The 23,298-nt window shown below is 45.2% G+C and overlaps 1 protein-coding gene across 3 annotated transcripts in view; it reads left to right on the top strand.

Annotated features, from left to right (window-relative positions):
• The window catches only part of unc5a (unc-5 netrin receptor A), a 154,262-nt gene that overhangs the window by 106,602 nt on the left and 24,362 nt on the right, over window positions 1–23,298 (top strand). Inside the window, exons 3-9 of one of the 3 annotated variants that reach the window (XM_031745260.2) lie at window positions 1,744–1,887; window positions 3,512–3,615; window positions 4,869–5,049; window positions 9,289–9,456; window positions 15,906–16,070; window positions 21,622–21,810; window positions 22,628–22,930. In XM_031745260.2, the coding sequence (XP_031601120.1) occupies window positions 1,744–1,887; window positions 3,512–3,615; window positions 4,869–5,049; window positions 9,289–9,456; window positions 15,906–16,070; window positions 21,622–21,810; window positions 22,628–22,930 (1,254 nt within the window). Of the gene's footprint in view, window positions 1–1,743; window positions 1,888–3,511; window positions 3,616–4,868; window positions 5,050–9,288; window positions 9,457–15,905; window positions 16,071–21,621; window positions 21,853–22,627; window positions 22,931–23,298 lie in introns of all 3 variants that reach the window. The other 2 variants (XM_039616623.1, XM_039616619.1) reach the window with 2 other exon arrangements.

The following is a 23,298-nucleotide window of genomic DNA, read 5'->3' as shown; positions in this document are numbered from 1 at the left end:
CCCCATGCTGCTTATTTGCAGAAGGAAGGAGGGTTTCTTATGCTCCATTTGTTCATGCTCTGCAGTGCCCATTTCGTTACTTTAGCCATTTCTTTAGCTTTTAGGTGCTCTCTCAGCCTGTGCCGAACACTCTTGCAAACACACATACTTAATAGAGGTAGTGGACCTTCAGAAAGACAATGAAAAAGAAGAAATGAGGATTTCTCAATCCAGTCTCGTGTTGGAATTGAGTCTAACTTTTTTTGACAGTCTCTGGCAGGCTTTGTAAAAAGGCAGTGTAAACATAAGAGGATCACTTTCTCTACTTTTTAAATTAACTGCGAGCGAGCATGTTGGTGAAATGTTGCACACAGCACGAGGTGTTGTTGATGCTCGGAGTGGTGCTTCGGGGCTGGATTCACTGCACATGGACTCACATTTACTGTGATCACATATAGCAAAAAATCTGCCGCATTTAGACACTAATACATGGCGGTCTGCCAGTGACCCTCACAGCTACTTATCACTGTGTGTGGCCTCCGGCTGAGCCCCTCCTCCTCCTCTCGCCGACAGCTCGTGTCATCATTGGGCCAGCCTGGGCTCGTGCAGAGTCATGTGCAGTACGCCTCAAATTATTTAGCAAAAAAAATTCCCAATTTATGCTTTGCTGGTTTGCTCGGATACTCTTTGCTGTGAAGTCGTGATGGCGTAATGGAGCACTCCTCACTTCAGTCGGGTTCAGTCTGGAGCTGGAAATGATTGTCACCGACAAATCAAGAGTGTGTCAGAGTGCTTTTGTGTGAATGGAAGTTAGAAAGTGGCTTTCCATTGAAATCTGAATATAGTGCACTTTGTATGCGGCTCCTGTTAGTCTCCAGGATGTGTCCTCTGCGACTCTAAAAATGTGTTCGTATGAACGCCTCTCTCCAAAAGACAACAAAGAGAACAGATAAGATGGGGTGGGAGGGAGAAAGCTGGAAGCTCAAGGAAAACACGGCAGTCTCTTTATCAGGGCGAAGACAAAGTAAGGCACATGGTAGGGATCAAGGTCGCAGCTCAATATATAAGAAATACCCGTGGATTACAAGTCCCAAGTAGAAGGTCAAAAGAAAATGAAATGAAAGATTGCTTCTCAAATATAAGGAAAAAAGAAGAAAAGATACGACTCTAACAACACTGTGTTGTTTGGACGGTTTAGCGGGTTGGATTTTGTCCCAATTTTTCTTTGTTTAAAGAAGGCTTCTGTTTACATTCCTCTAGAAAAGCAATAAAGCCACTTTTGCCCCGTGTTCCAGCGGCGTCACTTATATCAACACGGTTGTGGGGAAATGCTGAACTCGTCCCTCCGCCTGGATTTAATAATAGAGACGTGGGTTATGTTGAGTATTTTTGTTTGTCGAGTGCTTGTTTAGCACTTCCTTGTTCCTTCCTAACTGTTGCTGTATTCACGCCCTCCAAATTACACCAAGGATAGCTGTGAGGCTCTCTTCTCATTTTCCGCAGTTAACAAGCACTCTGTTTATATATGATTATAGTTCTCTGCTTGTTTATTCTTCCTCTCCTTTTTCCAAATTACTTTGCTGGTTTAGTTCAAGGTACAAAATGCACTTAAGGTATCAGTTCAGCTCATTTGTTTTTATTTTTGTTCTTTTTATTTTTTTCCATTGAGAAGTATTTCTGGCCTCTTAACTCGTTGCTGCTGTCAAAGCCGTGCTTGTCCCGTGTCTAACATTTTGACTCTTCTTCTGGGTTTTTGCTCTCCAGCGCTGCCAGTCATGCAGGTGACAATCGAAATAACCAGGCAGCAGGTGGAGAAGATCTTCGGACTTGATGAGTACTGGTGTCAGTGTGTCGCCTGGAGCACCACCGGAACCCAGAAGAGCCAGAAAGCATACATCAGGATTGCTTGTGAGTGCACTTTCAAATGAGCACTGCATCATTACAAATCCAAAGCCTGCTGCCTAAAAAGGTGCTTGTGTATTGCATGTCGGCATGTAATAAGAGAATATTGTGTTTTCACCTTGGGTGGTTGGGAGGGGGAGACTAACTTTCATTTAACAATTAGCCCAGAGAACATTATGATCTGTTGCACCACAGTGCACTACTGTGATTACAATTTAGTTAAATCATCTTCCTGTGATGATACTTGTGAGAAGAAAACATCCAACCCTGGCAGGAAGAACCCCAGAATAATGTATCTGCTCGAGGAAGGTCTTAAAAAAGAAAATAGTGGAACTCTAAATTTGAGTATTCATGAGCATATTTTCTGCTGGATACAGTATATCAGAAATGATCCCTGTGAAAGTAACTGAAATAAAAACAGATTTGAAATTTATTGCTGTGCAGCAATCATAAATCTGTCTGGGGAACGCAGACACATCCCTCGCCGCAGCCTCAAAAGCTTTATTAGAAGAAGCCATTTTACATTTGAGTATTTTAAAACATTCCGCCTATTAATTCCCACATAAATATGTATTATTCCAGACAGAGCCAAACACGGCACCGTCTCCAAACCACCAGACGTTTTGAAAACACACATTCATTATCCATCCGTGTGTGAGAGCTCCGCAAAGTCAGTTAGATGTAAGATAAGGACACGCACATGCTTGAATAACGATGCATAACCAGGCGATCGCATCGGCGAGGTTCCCACGCACGCGCCTGTTCGCTCGCGTACGTTCGAGCCTTCCAACACTGTTACATCTCAAGTCTCCTCCAGTCCAAATTTATCAGCTTTAATTAAATCGAATGTCGTCAGTCTCCCCCTGCCTGTCTTAATGTTTTCTCTCAGTGTGATTGGTCGGGACAGGCTCAACATCTGTTTAAAGGAATTCTCACAGCCGCGCCCTCAGCCTCTTACAACACAATAACACATTGCTTCGCTCCGAGTTGAAACCCGGGGTGAGCACATCAAATTTGTGCCAGTCCCGCCAGCTATCGGCGGCCTGTCTGGCTCATCTGATACAAATGGATCTACATTTATTTCCCCCACAAGAAATGACTGTTCCCAGTTTTTACCTGTGTAATTCACAGCTGGGGCTTACAGACAAATATATACTAGGACTTTGTGCAACAGTAAGTATTCAATGAGACGTAATGTGAAGCCCCATGCAGTCAGCCAGGCTTGCAGGAGCTCTTGTCCAGGCGCCTCAGGGCTTTGTTTTCGTGTGGCTGCTCCAAGCCGTCATACAGATGGAAGCTGGAGGCTGGCGGATGCCGGGGAGAGGAGAGTGGGTGGGAGTGAGGGGTAATGCAATTGCTTTTGCTTGATGCCTGGCCCCTCTGGCAGCAGACAAGCATCTCTGAACCAGCCAGGCAGCCTGTAATAAGCAACATGGTTGGTGCCACCGATCCCAGTGTGGCTTAGGGGCCAACTAGAGTGCAACATGCTCGGCGAGGCCACTGGCGGACATTTCAAGAGCTGCAAATTTAGACACATCACCAGGCCAAGTTATTTGCAGAGAGAAGTGTTTCTTTCAAATCTTTGCAAGCTTTCACATCCTAATTGGTTCTGCCTTTTTTTTCCTGTAAGACCTGAGAAAGAACTTTGAGGAGGAGCCGCAGGGTAAAGAGGTGGCATTGGACCAGGAGGTGTTGCTGCGCTGCCATCCCCCCGAGGGAGTGCCACAAGCCGAGGTGAGACACGGATACGGGAGATATTTATAGGCCCAAATCTGCCATCCATTTACCCTTTCCTCACCGAGGGGACAAAGACCGCAGAGTAGCTCAAGATCAGCTCCCTGGCATATCCCCCCATTCCACCAGGGGAACAGACAACCCTGTTCGGATAAATTACACCTCTAATTATTTGCCCTTATTGATTTATTATCTCTCTTACATCTCTGGGAAGCTGTATATCACGTCGTTTCGTCACATCACTCAGCATTGGCTTGGAGGCTTCACTCCCCATTTGGCATCTCTAAAGGCCTATGCATAATTAATGGATCTATTTGCCTCACTCTTTCCTTATCTCATTCGGTGTATCTCTCCCGCCTCTCCATGCACTGTATCGCTTGTTCTGCTCAAGTCACACTCGCTCTCTCTCTCTGTGTTTCACCGTGCCGTGCCTGTGTTTAGAGGACCAGACCGGGGCCAGCTGTTTCACCTCATTCGCTGCATCCTCCCGGTCCCAGATAGGCACTAACTGCTCTAATAACAGCACAAGAGGAGCTCAGGCCAGCCGCTGAGACAGCCCAGAGACCAGAAACAGCAGACTAGCCAATCGCAGATCGACAGCGTAGGGACAGTTTGCAGAGAAATAGGAAGGAAGGTGCCAGCCGCAGTTGAACAGAAAAGAACATCAGAGTAGAAGTCACGACGGGGGGAAAACGGGGATGGTGCACCAGAGGAAGAAGGCCCAATTATATGCGGTATCACAACTGGCAGTAATACCAACAACAATGCTGCCGCACTGTTGCTCCTCTCGAGACAGAACAAGGTCAAGTGAGAGCAAGAAAACAAGCAAGCCAATCTGAGAGAACACCAAAAAAAGAAATAACATCAGTTTTGGCTTCTTGCAAGAGGGCACGGAAACTTACACAAAGCACGATCAGTCGTGTTCGCGGACCTCCGGCAGCTACAGAGACGTCCAGCAGCTACAAAATAAAAGCTGCAATCTTCCCCCACAAGAAGCGAATAAATATTCAAATCAGCAGGGCGTTAAATAAATTGTATCTCAATACCACACCAGGCCGCGTCTGGTCTTCCTTTGTCTGTGTGATTGCATCAGAAAAGAAGTACCTCGCTGCTTCCCCCCTACACACACACACACGTCGACGTAGAAGTCTCTCATCCACATCATGTCTGGCCACTGTAGAGCTGTATGGGGTGGTGGCGAGCTGCTGTCTGTCAAGTTGCAGTGAATTTTGACCGCTGAAATCTGTTTTCAGGTGGAGTGGCAGAGAAACGAGGATGTGATCGACCCAGCGAGTGACCCCAATTTTGTCATCACGCCCGACCATAATCTCGTCATCAAAAAAGCCCGGCTGGCCGACACCGGCAACTACACGTGCGTGGCCAAAAACATCGTCGCTCGCCGCAAAAGCACCTCTGCCGCGATCCTTGTCTATGGTAGGTGACGACTTCTTTCAGCAGATGTCAAAACTGTGCACAGAGACTAGTGCCGGGGTCCGGGCTCGATTGAGCTTCCAAATATACAAACGCAGAAAACGGCTCGGATGAATCCTTTTAAGCTTGCACGCCGCTTCTCTTGTCCCACATTTCCACATTAACCTTTGCATGCTGCACGGAAGATGTGTGGGCGCAAGTCTCCCGTCAGCTCTTCATACTGTTACATTCAGAGTTTACAGTGTAGTTTTTTATTATTACACTGTGTTTCACATATTTGACATACGGTGACAAATTGCATACGTCAGCTCTGTTTTTCAGCAGCGAAAGAATTACACTTTCATAAATCACTACATAAAGAGAGAGTGGTGTATCTGCACATTAATTACCACAACTTAAAATGTTACTGGCAGCCATTCTGCCAAAGCTGGCAGTCTCTGATGTCGAGGCTGCCATCTTCCTCCTCCTCTGTAGTGGATCCAGTATGAGAAGAGAAATTGAATTAACAGCAAACTGTAAATAATGACTTGGCTTGATAAGCAGACTGGCCTTTATTAAAATGCAGAGAAACAGCATATTTTCTATCACAGAGGGTTCCACGGCTACTGGCACTACAAAAGTTTTGAATACATTACAGCCTGGCGTAATTCTCAGCTCCACGCGAACAGAAGATGGAAATCACGAGGGAACGATTGATGAAAACAACATTGAGAATAATAAATGGATAATGTGACACAATGCCTGACACGGGGTGTGTTTTTTTTTTTAGTTAAGGCTGCCAGAGAAAGATGATACTGTGATGTACTGTAGGGGCAGAGCAGCAGTTCTTGTTTATTATCTGACACATCTGCTCAGAAAACACAGTGCATGCCACAAATAAGAGGCACTACCTGTTTAACTTCTATATTTAGATCTTTCTTGTTTTTTGATATCTGTGTAATATTGTAATAGGAAGTTATTTAGATAAACTTTACAAATCAATTCCACAGAATGGGCAACTTGGGATGTGCGGTGGGGTTTTTAAAGCCTTTGAATTTCCTGTTTGACCATTCAAGCAAAAAGTGAAATGTGCCAAGCATGGTAACAGCTCCTTTATGTTCATTAGAGGTGCCGTTGCAGTTCAAATAAAGCGATATCAAAAATAAAAGGCGTTAAATAGATAAATACTCGTAAATTAAGTGGTGAAAGATAGACGATGATGGCAATAGTGATCGTTAAACATAATCCACTGACTCATAATAATGCAAAATGAGGACTCTATTCAGTCCTGTGGAAAAACTAAGTACACCCTTAATGCTGTTATAGGGTAATTAGCAGCCAGGTGCTGCTAATCAAATGCACTTAATTAAAGGACCGTCAGCAAGTGTGAGCGCCTCAATAAAAGCAGAACCTCTGACAGTTTGCTGGTCTGGAACATGCAGGTGTGTTAACACAGAGTGTTCCTGGAATGGACGTCCCAGTAAATTCAGCCCAAGGTCAGATTGTGTAATGAGAAGAGAGAAAAACTTCTTTTTTTTTAATTCAAGAGCTACATATCAGATTCTGCAGTCAGTATAATTAAAGAAAGACTGGGGGGGAAAAAGGGTCATAAAAGTGAAAAAGAGCATGGCAGCACGACCAAACCACAAGACCTCTGCAACAATGTTCTTTAGGTCAAAGATGTTTGGTCATAATGCACAACACCACATTTGGTGAAAAGCAAACACAGGTTATCAGCACAAATACCTCCTACCAGCTGTTGAGCACGGTGGTGGAGGGGTAATGTTTTGGACTTGCTTTGCAGCCACAGGACCTGAAACCTGTGCAGTCATTGAGTCAACCAGGAACTCCTCTGTATACCAAAATAATGTATACGGGCCATCTGTCTGACAGTTAAAGCTTGGCCCGAATTAGATCATGGCACAGGACAATGATCCTGAGCAGAGCTGCAAGTCTATAACATGTAGGTATGCGAGACTGATGAATTCATACAGAAAACATTTATTATATGAAGTTATTGCTGCTAAAGGTGTTTCAGCGACTGAATCATTGGGTGTACTTAGTTTTTCACAGGAATTCATTGAGTCCTTTGAATATGTTTCTTTTCTATGACTTTATATCTTATCATGAAATTATGTTAAGAAAAAGATGAATAGTTATATAATGGAAAATTGCTCTATGGTGGAAAAATACATCTTTCTCACTGTGGAAAAATAACATTTGTCTCAACAGAAAACTATGAGGACTTTAAAAAGATGTGGAAGATGCCCTTCTGTATAAATCCTGATTGGATTTTGGCTTTTAGGATGAAATCCCATTAAGAAAACATGATCTGAATGTGGTTTTAGAGTCTTTGTGCATCAATTTAGATGAATTAGAGTGAGAGAAAAAGTGTTTGCATTACTTTTGATTTGACTTGCGCAGCATTTTAGTTAATAAACATAATCATCAAATCAATATTCAACAATAAAAGCATAACAAACAGTAAGTGAGCCAAGTGTGTTTCCGATCTTTGTCAAAATGCTTTCGTTTTATTAGGTTAATTCTCTCTTCTTTTTTGTAATTCAACAAACCCAAAGGGGGTCCGAGCGTTACGGCTTTAAATGCAGCTGCAAATTGAGTCGTGCATTTTCACACAAAAAAATGTGTTAATTTGGAGCATGCAGTCAGAACACATTATCATACATTCCTCTAAGCCTCCAGCATAAAACTAAAGAAGCGCAATTATTCCTAATTGATTAGCTTGTTGTTAAAAGATGTAAAGAAGCAATCTAGGGCTGAATTGACTGTGAAGGCACGACCATACGCACTCTTTTTTTTTTTGTTTGCCTTTCTTGTGTTGTCAAACAATGATTTAGACTCAAAGACCCAGAAATTTGGGAACAAATTGCTGAGTTGCTTGCATGTGCAATTTTATTTGTTTCCATCACACTGTTTGCTTGATGCCGTTTATTACTGTTGCAGCCCTGGTTTAGGATGATAGAGGGTTTTTAGTTAAAAAAAACTCAACCAAACAAAAGAAACTCTTACTGCTGTTCACTTGCGTGGCTCTGAGTTCGAGAGGAAAAAAATCAGTTAGCTGAAGGTACCACAGTCTACTGTGCTAGTTAATCTAGCTATATGTAGCAAGTCATAATAACTGCTACTTTTCAAAGGGGGTTCAACAGGGGGCCAGAGATGCATTTTAACAAGGCCTGGCTGGTGTGACTGCACTCTGTGCTAAGAGGTAATCAGGGGCCGAGTTGCCTGGCAATTTACCTCGCCGTGGCGGGCAATCAATCGCAAAGAGAGGGCAAGGAAATGATTCAGCCACGACGAGCAGAGGAGAGTGTTAGGGGGAAATTAGGAAGGGAGTATGTACAGAGAGAGAACGACAGTGCTGTTCAAGTCAATAAATCAGGAATGTCTGTATCTTGTGAGCTGGAGGAAACACGGTAGATACAGGATGATTTGATGTAATCACCTGGCATGATTGAGAGACATAGTACCAATTAAGTGGCAATGGATGGTTAAAGTTTGCTCCGACAAGTGGCCGTAATAACAGAAATTCAGAGTTTTTTGAGTTTCGCATCTTTAAAAAACTAACAAAAGAGGAATGAATTATACAGTGCTGGTCTCTCCAATTCAAAGATAAGCCTACTTGATTTCGCTGAATGATATGTTGTGGTGTGAAATCAGTGGCGGATGTGTGAAGGACGCAGTCCGAATTTGCGGAACAACCGTGATGCATTTATATCTCAGCAGTGTCTGGCAGTACCCGGGAGTACACGTTGTTGTTGGTTTTGTTGCTTTTACGCATGTATGACTGTGACAGCGTGGTTTTAAATGGAATGGCTTTACAATTATGTTATTATATCCTCGTATTATCTCTGTGAAATTCAGGGGGGAGATTCTGATATGTAACGTGCCCGTGAGTTACTTCGCAGCGGCTGTACCTTCCTCGGAGGGGAAACCGGGAAATCGCCGTCAGGTTTTTCTGCTCCCTGTTGAAGCCATTTTGTTTCCTCTGCACTTCGTATAACTCCAGCTCAGACACAGGGAGCGACCCTTTTGCTCTCGCGCTTCCATTTGTTCACTTTGCAAAGAGTGTAACAGCAGTCTTGATTATTCTAGTGCAACGCGCCTATTTTTCCTTAGTGCATGTCGGGTAATCCTGGCTGCTCTGTCCCTTCATTCATCCATCCCTCCCTCCCTCACAACCTTCCTCCCACTTTACCTCACCCCTCCATATCCCCCCCTCCTCCCTTGGCACTGGTCTGACAGTCAACGGTGGCTGGTCCACGTGGACCACCTGGTCGTCCTGCAGTGCCGTGTGTGGGCGTGGCTGGCAGAAGAGGAGTCGGAGCTGCACCAACCCCACGCCACTGAATGGAGGCACATCCTGTGAGGGGCAGAACGTCCAGAAAAGTGCCTGTGTGGCCACCTGTCCAGGTAACTCCCAGGCAACCCTGTTTGTCCTGTGGCGCTTGGCTTCCTGTGGCTTCCTTTTTGCATTTTTTTGCATCTAGAAGTCATCACTTCATCTTTATTTTGGCTGCTTTTTTGTACCAACACTAACAGTCTATTTTATTTTTTCTTAGATGTCAGGCTTTATTGCTTCCTGCAGTTAGACCGCTTACACCGCAACGTCAGAGCCTATTAGTCTGCACAGTAAGGCTTCATGCTAAAAGTGATTTATTATTATCGCACTTTGTTCACATACCTCTTTATCTTTTGCACTGTATGCAGACACCGCTTTTCTTTCAGAGACCCGTCTGCTTAAGGAGACACGGTTACAGCCACGTTATTTTGTCACTATTGTTTGCTGCTCAAATTGTGTAGTAAATACGGGCACTAAAAAGCTGAATTATGTCGGCCTTTGTGCGATGTTTGCGTGCGAGGAGTTGGGGGCGTTTCATTTGCTTGCCCGTCCTTGCTCGTGAGAGCATCGGAGAGGCAGAGAGTGTCCTGCCTGATAGTGAGCAACACATATTGATCCCTGGTAGCCTGAGATGGAAGTCAAGCTGCTTCATTTGCAGTCCCACATTAGGCCCCTGACAAAGGGAGAGATAGCGAGGGAGAGAGCAAGCTTGAAAAAAAAACGAGGTGTAAGGTGTAGGCAGGGATAGAGACAGGTGGAATCAGATACAGTGTAAGGAAGGCAAGAACAAAGCCCGGAGTGAGAGAGAGAGAAGCTGAAAAAGAAGTAGAGAAAGCCTGACTGTGTGCGCAGGAGCTGGCTGTTTGTCTGCCAACAGATCAGTGTGCGGACGTATAGCTGGGGCACAGCAGCCATGCTGACCACAGGAGAAATCTCCCACGCGCAGTAAATAGCAGGGAGGGAAATACAACACCCCTGGCACTGGCAGCTTTTCCCTGTCTAAAACAGAGGTTATCTTCCTCAGTGAATCAGGGTGTTGTCTTACACATCTAGCATGTAAAGACATCACTAGATGTCAAGCACGACTGTAAGTAACATGGCCTGCCTGAATACGGTGGGAGGAAGACAAAAGGGGAGCAGGGATTCATAGTCAGAGTGAGGACCTGGGTGGATTTGGAATTACTGGAGTTGGAGCAACCAGTAATTGAATTAGAGGGGTGCCCAGGGATGCTTGACATTCCTCTACAGCAAAGCAGGATACTGACCTTCATGAGCTTAAAGAAATTAATGTCAGTCCAAGCTGCTATTGTTAGGCCAACCCACCCACCCCCTTCCTCCTTCCCTCCCTCCCTCCATCTTCCTCTTGTTCCACAAAGAGAAAGTGTTTCATTTCAACTATTGGGAGTGCTGTGACAAAAATTACATTGTACTCTGTGAAGACAGTTTATAGAGATTTTGAGGGAGAAAGAACTCAATTTTTTCTCCTTTTGATGGGAGACATTCCAGCACCGCGACCCCGCTCGCACCCCTATCAGCCCTGTTGTTTGGCAACAGATGCTTGTCTCTGCCCCCTTTTGTCACTCGTTACCTGTCTGCTGTGGGGAACATCAGTGAAGCCCTCAGCTGTCTGCTGGGGAGAGGGGTTCCCCCTTCACTCCCTCCCCCCATTCAAGGCCAAGAAGTCCACCGCAGCAAAGCTTGGGGGATGATGAGCTGTTGTTTCCCATCACAAGTGGCACCGACGCTCTTGTGTACTCACAGACGTGCCTTTGAAGTTAGCCGAAGGTGAACCGACAGGCAGCTCCTGACGCTTTTGTCACCCAGCACACACACACAAACAGATTCACTGCCCCATGTACGCGTTTGTGTGTATACCTCTCTTTAATTAATAAAGAGCATGATTAACACACATGCCTCAGGAAGGGGCGACAGGACAGAGCAGCCTGGCAGATGCATCACTTGTTACCGGATGAGAACTTTATTCATCCCCGTGCTTATAGCTCAGTCCATTTTAGGAGAAAGCAACTTGAGAAAACTGAATTATATGGGAAGCTGTGACACTGCAGATAGACATGATGTTACTTATTTAGACGTAGCTGACATTTGGAGTCAAAAGTAGTGGGATTTTTTTTTTAAAGTCGGCCTTGAGAGGCAACGTTTTTTTACTACACCGGCTTTGTTTTTGAGCTATGACTTAAAAATTTCATGATTTAATGCTGGTCTTGTTTCAAGAGTTCATTAATTATCTAGACAAAGTTTTTTTTTTTTCATCATTAGTTCTCTCTAGTGCATTTAGCTCTCAGCATTAGGTCTTTGAAATGGTTTATAGAAAAAATATATTGAGTTTTTAGGTGCTTATGCTGTGAAAGCCTATTATGAAGTGCAGAGATGGCTTCTTAGATTTGCTTAACTCGTCCTTTAGGGATAAGAGCCGCATGAATATTGGCTGGAAACAAATCAGTTTTAATTTGGAACCGACGGCATGCGAAGGCTTTAATTTGTCTCTACATCCTCCAGCCGAGCCTTTATGTATTTATTGGTGAAATGCTGATGGCCATGTATTGTTCCACATTCAAAAAGTAGCACGACTCCTTCAGAGTATAGTCGCTGAGGTATATTTCACCCGTGGATTATATCGACCTCCGCGGACCGAGACAGACGGCCTCTTCAGTAATAAAACCCACCACGTATCTGTTCACAATGACTCTTGTATCCAAGCTCCCACCTCTCGTCAGGAAAGTGTGAAGCTCGAGAGGCTCATCTGTATTTTTGTCTAAGTCTCCAAAGTGTTTAATGAGAGTTGGCGGAGGCCTGTGTGGCAGATCAGATGGGCTCCATGCTGGGAGAGACACAGGGAGCTGTGGAGGAGGAGGCGGCTGAGGCTAAAGCCTGAGGCTCAGAGCAGAGCATATCAACACTTGAGACAGCGAGTAGCCAAGCTATGCAAAGGCTTATCTCCATTTCGCTTTCCTCTCGCTGCCTCCTTCATTTCTTTTGTCTCCATCCCAGCATATCCCTGCAGAAGTATCCCACATAATTCTGCAGTCCACCCGTCTCCCTCTCATCGACTCTGCCCTGCGCTGACTTGTGGTCAGAGCCAATAGTCATGGCAAAATGTCAGATCACGCCAACATTTCCAGCAAAGACAAACATTAAACCTGAGCCAACAGCAAATAGTTAAGTCCCCGGTTTTGGAAGAGATTCAGTGACGCCCACCCCGCACGAACGAACTAAACTGTTGCTTGATTTGCGAGTGAACACCAAACAACCTGAAGAGATTTCGAACTCCTGTGAATTATTTAAATATAGCACAGATCCCTCAGGCTTGCCACAGGAGTCGTGAGAATTGAGCGAGATGGAAAATAAACAGACTCGGGGGCTGGCGTATCCGTGCGCATTTCCGTGCACGTACGCGTCGTAGACATCCGAGTTAGCGCCCGTATGTCTGCTGTCTGCACTGCAGGCAAAAGTCTAATTCTACTCTGGGAGTAAACAGTCGTGTTTTTCTTCGTGTTTTATCATTGATTGTTGAGGCGACTCCATATTTTATCCGCGGAATAAATAAAGGCAACGGAAAATAAATGTGGCAGAAAAACACATTATTTCAGTGTGAAAAGATGGTGGCCATCTGGTGACAGCCTTGCATCATTTTTAATCACTTGGTGCCATTTGGTTTCTTTGTGTTCTTTGGCGCACCCTCTTCATATCTCACTCTGTCGCTTTTTCATCAGTTTTTGGTGGTTTCGTCAAAATCGGGGGTAAACGTTGCTTTGCTCAGTTATTGATTGCACACTACTCCTAAATAAGCAAGCAAGAAACATCTAATGTTAAGAGTTCATTTTTATTACATTTATCAGAAATGCAGGCTATTGGCGGGCGATTAATCTCTGTTGCGTCACCCACTTCTGTGGCTGAGCTATCAAAGCCATCCGTGGCTGTTTTGTGGTTGTTTTCTGTCCCCCCCGCCACCATCAGCTTGTGAGCACTGGGATTAGTGGTGCTTACACACATGTGTGTTGACAGGACAGTGGAAGCAGAGGCCTGCTGGTCTCAGTGATAGTTGTCTACCTCCTCGGGTTCCCTCAAGGACACGGAAACCGTGGGTGCTTGATGATCTCGGACTGTGTCCATCAGCGGCGATTGTCATTTTTGAACAGCGAAGCTTTAAACAGGCCCTCCCACTGACCTTTAAAAAATGGTTAGATTCCTTTTGCTTCTCCCCTTGGCAACATGTCCAAACGGGCGCTTGCCACTGGGTTATTGTATTACTGTCCCTCCTCGGCGACCTGGCTGACCTGAAACCTGCGGTGCCGGATGATTGAAAATCAGCTGCGGTGCCTTTTGCAGGAGTGCTAACAATCTCTTTGTGGGGATTTGATAAGGAAAACTGTCTCTGTGGACGACCATTTTCTGATGTGGATTCTGAGAAGAAACAAAGTATGAGGTGTGGCTCTAATTTTAGTGTTAAATCTTGACTTTGTTGTTGTTTCTCGTTGCGTTTATTTAGCTTTTTGTGTTCTTGGAGAAAACCTTTCGCCTTTCTTGAAACGGGAGCCGTGCGCAGAGTCGGCGTTCAGAGCCAGGCCATCAAGGACTGTTTATGCATCTTCATTTTTCTTTGATTTGCCTTAGCCTTGGGCCGCAGTGCTTCTGTCTCATCCACATTCTCACTTTGTTGCCACGCCAATCCCCTTGTTTGAAAATGTCATTTGCATGGCGATTAGTCTTGCTTTTGTGGTGGGGAAAAGAGAAGTAGAATTTCATCACCTCATCAGGGCAGATGTTGATCTCATTCCTTTATTTCACCGTGGTGTGGATAAACTGAGGGGTGACATAATATATTCATTAGGATGTAATTCGCTATTCAATCATTCTCATTCCCAGCCTGGATAATCAGCCCACTGGCCCACGGATGGGTCCACTCAATGCCAAACAAGGACAATTATCTGATTGGTTCTGCGCTCTCTGCCAAATGGATCTGACTGCAAAAAAAAAAAAAAGGACCCAAGCTGTGTCAGCATCCTACCACACACATATGCTCTTGCACAAAAATAGTCTCGCATTCTCTGGTTGTCATTTCCGGACACGCACACGGACCGACACATAGACTTGTGTGGGAGCCGGGTTTAATTCACCCTGTGCGCTCGCGGTGGTTTTCTGTCTCATTTCTCCAATTGGGGATTAGCTTGAGAAGCAAATAAAATCATTAGTTGATACAGTTATGCAATAACAGGTACCCTCGCCCTCAGTAACATCTCACTTATGTTTTATTAACCAAAGCTTCATGACCTGCAGTGGGTCAGAGCTGCTTTCTGCAGGTCATGCCCCCTGCACTCTTTATTGCTAGGATTAATGAGCACTAAGGTTTCCTTGCCCTTAGGTCAGCCAGGGGAAGGGTTTCTGCTGTCATAGAGGTGTGCATTGACTGCGTGTGTGTGTGTGTTCAGGTAATTCTCGCCTGGTCCCCTTCACCCTTACATTTGGGAGAGAGAGAAAGAGTGAGTGGTGTTTTTTTTCCTTTTTTTCCCCCATGAGAGCTCATTATTGCTCTTTTTCCCATTAGCCCTATAGTAACCTTCCCCAGACCTGGCGCTGTGTCACTCTCAATATTACTCCCGGCCACCACCCGCACCAGCCGCAATGCCAAATTACCCCCACCTTTGCAAAATGGCCTTCCTCTCTGTATGTGGTAAAGCTGCTGATATTTCTTACAGCCAGGCGTGCTCCGAACTATTACGGGCCCATTTCCATTGTGCTCATTGTGGGCTGTTTGAAGTTATGGTCAGGCTGCAGGTGTAATGTACTTTCTCTTCTTTTCAGAGTAATACCACATGTATTTTGTCATGCATTCGGATGCACTTCAGGCAACACCGCAGGCACTATATTAGCATCTTGACAAAGAAATCAAACAAGGGTGAGATGGTTCCCTCTCTCAAATGTTATATTATGTTGTGCTGGGTGTATGAGAAATCTGAAATATTCTTGCGTATGTATGGACCGCTTGCTCAGAGGTTACTTTTTTTTCCCTTGGTTTGTTGGCAGCTTGGTTTACCAGGCCGCACTCGCACCAGTGGGGTTAAACTTAGTTGCATCTGATTTCCATGCTGAAAATAAACAAAGAAAACAGAATAGAGACAATATGGCTCTCCTCAGCAGCTCTACACGCTTTGGTTTCTCTGTGCAGCTGCTGGATTTGAGTGTGTGCAAGTGGATTTGCATGTCTTTAAAAGGTTTTCATTACCAGGTTTCCATTTTAGATTTGCACAGGATGGCAACAGAGTGTTGAACCACTTGTTCTCGTCTCGCACGCAAATACACAAATAGTTTGGCGCCACCGTTTCCACCAGTTCACATTGTTGCTGAAAAAAGGGGAGTTATGGCCCGGTTTATTGATGTTTTCCAATCAATAGTTAACCACTGTGAGCTGAAGTAAATTGTTTGAAGAGAATTCGTTTGAGTTTTAGCTGCTGTGCATGTGTTTCACCACTGTTATTTTTATTTTTTATATTCTTTTTTCTAGTGGACGGAGGCTGGAGCGAGTGGAGCAAGTGGTCAGCATGTGGCGCAGACTGTTCGATGTGGAGGAGCAGAGAGTGCACCCAGCCCTCACCTGGCACAGGGGGCAAAGACTGCCAGGGGCTTGATCTCCAGTCTCTCAACTGTACCAGCGAGCAGTGTCCACAGAGTGAGTGCACCACCACCCACGCGCCGCAAGCTAAACTCTCACTCTTCAACTCAGCGAAACAATACAAAACATCTACTTTAGATATGTTTTTTTAGCCAGTTTCTGGCACAAGGATCAGTAGATGGTTGTTTTGTTATGTATTTGTGTATTAAAACTGAGCTGATGAGTGGCAAATGAACATTTTAAAAACCAATAAATGCACTCAAAACAGCATCTGAGAGCTTTTGCTAGATTATACACTGTTAATTTAAAAAAAAAGAAGCATGACACTCAAGGCTGAAGTGGAAACATTTATTCAAAGGTAAATATTAAACAGGGTTCAGTCTCACAACCTCATCAGATATAACAAGTAGATCACAAACAATACAAAGAGAACAGGTGTACAACATTAGCATCAATTAGCCCCTCAAGTAAATGCTAGATGGGGATAGGAGGGAAAGGCTTTTTACTTGATTTTTTAAAAACAGTTTCCATTTGGGGGGAAAAAAAAGGATCCTCTTCCTTTTATCCGATCAAACGCTTGAAGCCTCCTTATGGCCTCAGCTTTTTGTCGTAGATGTTGAGTTCATCTTACAAAGGGTTCATGAAGGAAAGGTGTCCATCTCATTAAACACTCGTACAGACAAAAGATTAATCTGCAGCCCACTGCTGGCTCATCCCCACCTGTGTGACCTTTTCAGATGATCATTTCTAATTATCACTGGGTAATGTACCTTCTTTCCTACCATGCATATTGGTGCCGTGTTGCTCTATGACCTGTTAATAAAACCATGAATAAAAGCATCTCTCCTCTGATTACAACACAACCTATCAATTACACTGGTGCATTTAAAATAGTGATTAATCTCATATTTTGCGCATATTAAAAAGTAGGGGAACGCGTTTGCACTTTTCTGTTTAATTCAAGCCAGATTATACTGTGGTGCCACTCCCCTGCGTGTCATTAATAGGGCATGTGCATACTGTCAGGATGAGAAAGGGCAAGGCTCATATGGCCGGAGACGGCAGCTGAGTGGAAAAGTGACACCACGGGGTCCTCTGCAGACCAGATGGACATGAAGGGAGAGCTCTGTCACTTCCTACAGATATCAAAGACAGAAAGATACTGCATGTTGCCCACAATGAGTCTCCGGGTGGCGTCTCATAGAGAAAATGTTATAAATAGTGTGCTCTCTGGCTGATCTGCATGGTAAACACTGAGTTTTAATGGGGATTCAGTTGACATGGGCCACTGAATTAATAAACTGAATTATGTATTTTGCCGTGATTGATGTGATCAAATAGACCGATGCTTGGCTGGCGAGGATTGTTTGGAATTGCATGCGAATGCTGCATTGTGTTCTGCATGTGTTAGCGCAACGCGAGCAAGTGCACGTATGTGCGAGTGTCCACCGATAGCCGGGTTTGGCTGGTGCAGTGAACCAGGGAGTTCAGTCAGCCCATCATCAAAGGTCAGCAGCTCCTCCCAAGAGAAGCAAGATATATACACAAAGATGCCAGTCATTGTTCCTCACACACACACAGTCGAGCGAACGCACACACAGAGTCACTCAGTATTTACACTGACAGAGCAGAGCGGCGCGCCGGCCTCTGAAGAATGCCTGTCCCAATCTGTTCCCAGCAGATGCGTTTCCATAGACAATTGCTGTGTGAAGTATTATAATAAGCAAAATAGCAAGATGGTTTTGGCTTGTCAGCAACTCCCATACTTCAACCACGTCTGCAGGCTATTAGCTGAGATGGAAAACTCCCCCTCCTTGAAACAAAAGACACCCTCCTCTCCCAGCACAATCTAACACAACAACTGCACAGTGAACCACAGTCACTCTGCAACAAAAGCCGTCGTCCGTCTGAGGACCTCACAGACACGTCTAATCTCCCTCATTAAGCCAGAAATGAAACGCGTTCGATGAGGTTATTGTTTTTAGGTGTCGCGTACATGAGAATAAATCTGCAACACAAAGCTGGAAAAGCAATCTGACCCAGGAAGGATCATTTTCATAAAAGCAAAGAAGTGAAGCCCAAACATATACTCTATGCAAAATCTACGCAGGGGGAATAATAAATATGCGGGCAGCATGGCAGAACCAAAATGGGAGACAGGTGTTAGAGGGCAGAGAAAGGATAGTGGGGGGAAAATAATGGTGCTCGTTTTCTCAGGCGCAGGGAATTAGGACAACATAAAAACAATTATTCGGCTTAATGTGTGTAATGAAGGTAATGAACTTAATTTGCAGCAGCATCCCATTTTGGGATGTGTCACAAATTATTGAGCAAAACACATCAAACTGTTAATTTATCTTCAGCCTGCTTTTTTTTTTGTATTTTTGTTTTTATTTCAGAGCTAATTTGGCGGCGCGGAGGCTGAGATTTTCCGTCACTGCTTTGTTTGTCAGAGCGGGGTCACGGTGCTTTGTGAAAAATGGCCGGACATTTATTTTGGGCCATATTTCACCGGAGCCTGCTGAGGGATGGGACGACTGTATTGTGGAGATAGTAATAGTCACGTTCGCGTTGAGAGTTTTAGTAGCCATATTTCCCTGACCTTAAGAACTCCTGTGTTATTCATCTTCGGGCGAGTGACTAGGATTGGCCATGGGATGAAATATATTCTCAGGTGTCCTGATAAATGCCCGGGGAAGAGGCGCAGGAGGCTCCAAAGCTCTTATTTATCAATGCAGGAGAGAGGGGGGAAAAAAAGCAGGCAGAGAGAGTGGAGGACTATCAGGTGCGGTCATTGTGCTGACTGTCAATACAGCCAGAGTCCAAACTTCAACAGGAGCCAGATACACCGCCTTAGAGGAGATGAATTATACCGGCCCATCTCGAGTCAGAAACTGATCCCCTACCAGCCAGCCCCGGAGCGAGTCTGAGGAGCTGAAGTGAAAGCTTGTGGAGACGGGCGCAAAGAGAGATTGGCCTGAGGTCAACTCTGAAAAAAGCTCATCTCATCCACAGATTATCCTCAGGCGGGTGTCACTCATGACGAGAGGTCACACACAAAGAGAATCAAAAGTTTTTGCCAGCAATTAAGTCAAGTGGAAATGAAAGATGGAATGACTGATGGCGGAGAGGAAGAGAGGTAAATTGGTGTGGAGTGCGATTGGAAAGAGAGAGTGTGAGAGAGGGGGCATGTTAGAGAGGGACTAAAGTAAAGCCCATCCAATTATAAAACCTGATTAGCTATGTCAATTAAACTGTGATGGATGTCCTTTCAATTATTGGCTGGCATCATGAAAATCAATGAGTGGGGCCAGGAGGAGCTGAGAGCAGTTGTTGGTCAGGGTTGTTGTGAGCATCGGGATCGTTTCGCTAGGACACCTGGCGGGTCAGATAAAACTTCACTCAGCGATGCTCCGATAAGCCACCAGAGATTACAGCCAGAATAGAGAGAAAGGAAAGAGGGAAGAGCTGTTTGATTGACTGGCTGGCTTTATTGTCTGGGCGCGAGGATGCTGTGTGCAGGGGAAAAGGGAAGAGTCGAGATACTGGATCTTTGCATCTGAGGTTAGCCAGTTGTCTTTGGTGTGCCCTTAGCAAGTAAACAGCAACCGGCCAATCTAAGGCTATGTTTATCCAATCAGCAGAAACCAGCTGGCTCGTCTCCTTACTGACGGGTGTTGCTTTGTCTTTAGTCAAACTACACATCTCCCAGCGGACTGCAGCACAAGAAGTTCAAATATCACGGCATCATCTGGCCTTTGGCTCGCCAAGACAATTGGATTTGGGAACTCTAATGAGAAGTTCAGCCAGAGTCTCTCTCATCCTTTTTTTCTTTCTTTCTTTTTTCTTTTTTTGGAGCTCATTGTGAAAGGGAGGGAAAGTTTAGCCAGGCTTCCTGCAGTTAAGCACCTCGGTGCTTCCCTAAGGAGAGCGAGGCAAAGGCAGGTAAATGGACAAGAGGAGAGGTGGAGGAGGGTTGAATGCATCAGATAAGAGTCCTCATGCTTTAAGTGTGTTATGTGCAGGTGTGCTACGTAGCATCACGAACAAAACACACAGTCTTGTGTTTATCTTCAGCCAGTCATTCGCGATCGATTACATGTCAAGAGATCTCTGGCATTACGAAGAGCTGCCATAGAGGTTGGCTGCATATAATCCCGCTACTTAAAGTATCAGATTGTACTGAGATAATCACCCATGAAATAGATTCTGGCATTTCTCTTAAACACTTGGGTATGTCAGGCAGCTTTGTCCAAAGATGGATTTTTCAAGGCAAAAGGAGAGGCAAGGACAAATTGATGTAAAGAGATGAATAGAAATGAGAGCTGCAGACAGAAAGGGAGCTTATTTTTTTCTCCCTTTCTCTCTCTCGTCGACTTTTAGCGCTCCGCTAATTCAATTGTGGCGTTTTCGTGTCACAGATTTACAAACACCAATTAAAACTTGTCAAATCTGCGTTTCTAAGGTTGAGCGCGGCTCCTGTCATGCAGCAGGATTACACAGTGGTGACAGCCTGGAGATATTTATCAAAAGATGACAAACCTAATGGTAATCAGGTTGATTTTGACACAAACCTTTTGGACGTGTTACTGCTGCTCATTGCTGAAATGCAAATCCCACATGCTGTCAGTCGCAGGCACACGCTGTCTTCGCGTTAGTCTTCTTTAATTCTGCGTTTTCTTTCTTGTACACTTGCTCCCCTCGCGCTCCCCGCTCCTGTTCTCCTCCTTTTGTTGTCAACTCACCACATGCCAGCCTGCAGTGCTTTAACCTTTGCTGTTGTTCTCCATCCCTCAAAGCTGCGCTGTTCAGCGCGTCCCCTCCTTGACTGTGTTCAGTTGACAGCGCTACGCCCCCGTGGCTCACCAGCACAATGGCCCTCCACAAAGGCCCCAGGAGCATCCTCCACCTCCACCACCAAATTCCCCCAGCCCCGGGAGACAGCCGTAGCAAATCCCATTCTGCTGCAAAACACATACTCGCACACAAACACACACACACACACACACGAGTGCATAGACAGAAACGAGCAGACACATTGATGTTTGTCTCAGCTTGGCTGTCAGCTTCATACTGTACTTTTGGGAGAAAGACACTCCTGTGCTTTTGTGAGACAGGCAGTCAATACGAGGAGTTAGAATTTCATAAGCAAATGCTTCATTTTTTTCCCTCTCTGTTTCTCTTGGGGGTGTTGTGTGCTTAGAGAAAGAGAGGTAAAAGAACATGCTGGCCTAAGATATATTTATCCGGTGCAGAAATGAAGAAATGTGACAGTGAAACAGTGAAAACCTGCTTCAGAAACTGCTTTTTCCTGTTTAGTTTTTTCCCCCACAGCTTGACATCGAGACCTCAGAGTTTTAGAAATTCTGGCCTGCAGTATTTGATAATGTTGGCCCTCTTAACTTTTTATGAAGGCGTCAAGCAACATTAGGTGGCAGCGAAGGAATGCTTCATGCCATTAAACAGGTCCTCGAGTGAGACCTTTGCACAGAACATGTTGCAGCAGCTCAAAATGACATTAACACTGAACACCAGAGGGCATCCTCCAGTCTTGATTAGTAATCTTTCCTCTTCTTCTTTCTTTCTTCTTTTGTCCTTCTCTTTGCAGCCGTGAGCGGAGCCGAGGACGTGGCGCTCTATGTGGGCATGGTGGCCGTGGCCCTGTGTCTGACCCTGCTGCTCATTGTGGTCGTCCTGGTCTACAGGCGCAAGAAGGAAGGCCTGGATGCCGACGTGGCCGACTCCTCCATCCTCACCACTGGCTTCCAGCCCATGGGCATCAAGCCCAGCAAGCCAGGTGTGTGGGTGCCGCGGTCACGCAGGGCTCCCCCCCACAGCAGTAGGACACTGTTCTTTGTTCCGCTTTCGTCTGTCCGTCTTCGCCACAGTGACTGTGCCGCACTCATCTACATGTACCACCAGTGCTGTTTGTTTGTGGTTGTGGAGGTGGCGCGAATGTGTTTGCAGTGGATTGTGGTCTAAGCGAGATTTATTATGTTGCGTGTATGCGTGTGTGTGGTGCACGAGCTGTTTATTTGCCTGCCTGACACATTATGTTTCGCCAGCACCTTATTGTCAGGAAATGTACCCACTCTGTTTACTGCCTGTGTGGAGCCTCAGAGGTTTAACAGCGAGTAATAGAAATACAACTGTCTGAGTTGGATGGAGATGGGGGACTGGGTTGCTGTGTCTGTGATTCAGTGTGAGAGGGGGAAAAAAAGCCTTTATATATTCTGGATGCTAAGCTGCATCTGAGTTCTGTTTGGAATTGATTGTGTGGTTGCTAAAGAGACAGACAGTGATAGAGAAACAGAGAGCGAGAGAGAGAGAGGATGGGAATTGACTGGCTTTGACTGGAATTTGTGTTTGTGTATTGTCGAGAGCGTGCGCGCGCGTGCGAGTGCTCTTGTTTTCTGCGCCATGTGTCTTCTTTTCTGTGTTTGTTTCAGTTTTCTGTGCGGCTCGCAACAGCTTTAGAGAGTGCGAGGTCTGTCTCTGTGATGTAGGGACCCCCTCCCTCCACTCCCCTCCCCAGCCTTCCTCCCACCACTCTTTGAGATTCACACGTTTGCTTTTGTCTTTTGCTGTTTTTGCTTTTTTTATCATCTAAACAGAGAACTCCCATTTACTCACCATCCAGCCTGATCTAACCACCACCACCACCAGTTATCAAGGCACCCTGCGCTCTCGCCACGATGCCACCGGGAAGTTTTCGATGACCAACGGGCCTCTGCTGGACCCGCTTCCCAACGGCTCACACACCTTGCACAACGGCAAGCTCAACTCTGATGCTGCTGCCGAGTTTGTGAGCAGGCTCTCCACCCAGAGCTACTTTAAAACGCTGCCCCGCGACGTGGCCAACACCTCCTACGGGACCTTCAACTTCCTAGGCGGCAGGCTGACTATCCCCAACACAGGTAGGTTCTTCATTAAGATCTATTTAGGTTTCATTCTGACACTCACACTGTTTAGATCAATTGATTTGGCTTAAAACCTCCAAAAAAACTTCCACTTAAGCTTTTGTTCACGTATTGTAATCACCTGTAAACAAAAAAGCTCACTATTGCTACATGTCTGTTATTGTTGTAAACAGAAAGTCATATTTATTGGCTATTTATTGGAGGCTTTGGTTGATGTCATATTGCATCATAATGCTCCCTTTTCTGAGAGCAAATAACACCAGTGCAGTACATTACTGGGCCTTGATGTGTGTTTTCAGAAGAAATAATAAGGTTAACATCAGGAGGAGGTATTTACTACCCGGGGCAAGTAGTGTGGGGTTACC

This window comes from Oreochromis aureus, linkage group 2, assembly GCF_013358895.1.
Source record: "Oreochromis aureus strain Israel breed Guangdong linkage group 2, ZZ_aureus, whole genome shotgun sequence".
In the NCBI taxonomy this organism is placed as follows: Eukaryota; Metazoa; Chordata; class Actinopteri; order Cichliformes; family Cichlidae; genus Oreochromis; species Oreochromis aureus.
This window is presented reverse-complemented; position numbering and strand designations above follow the sequence as displayed.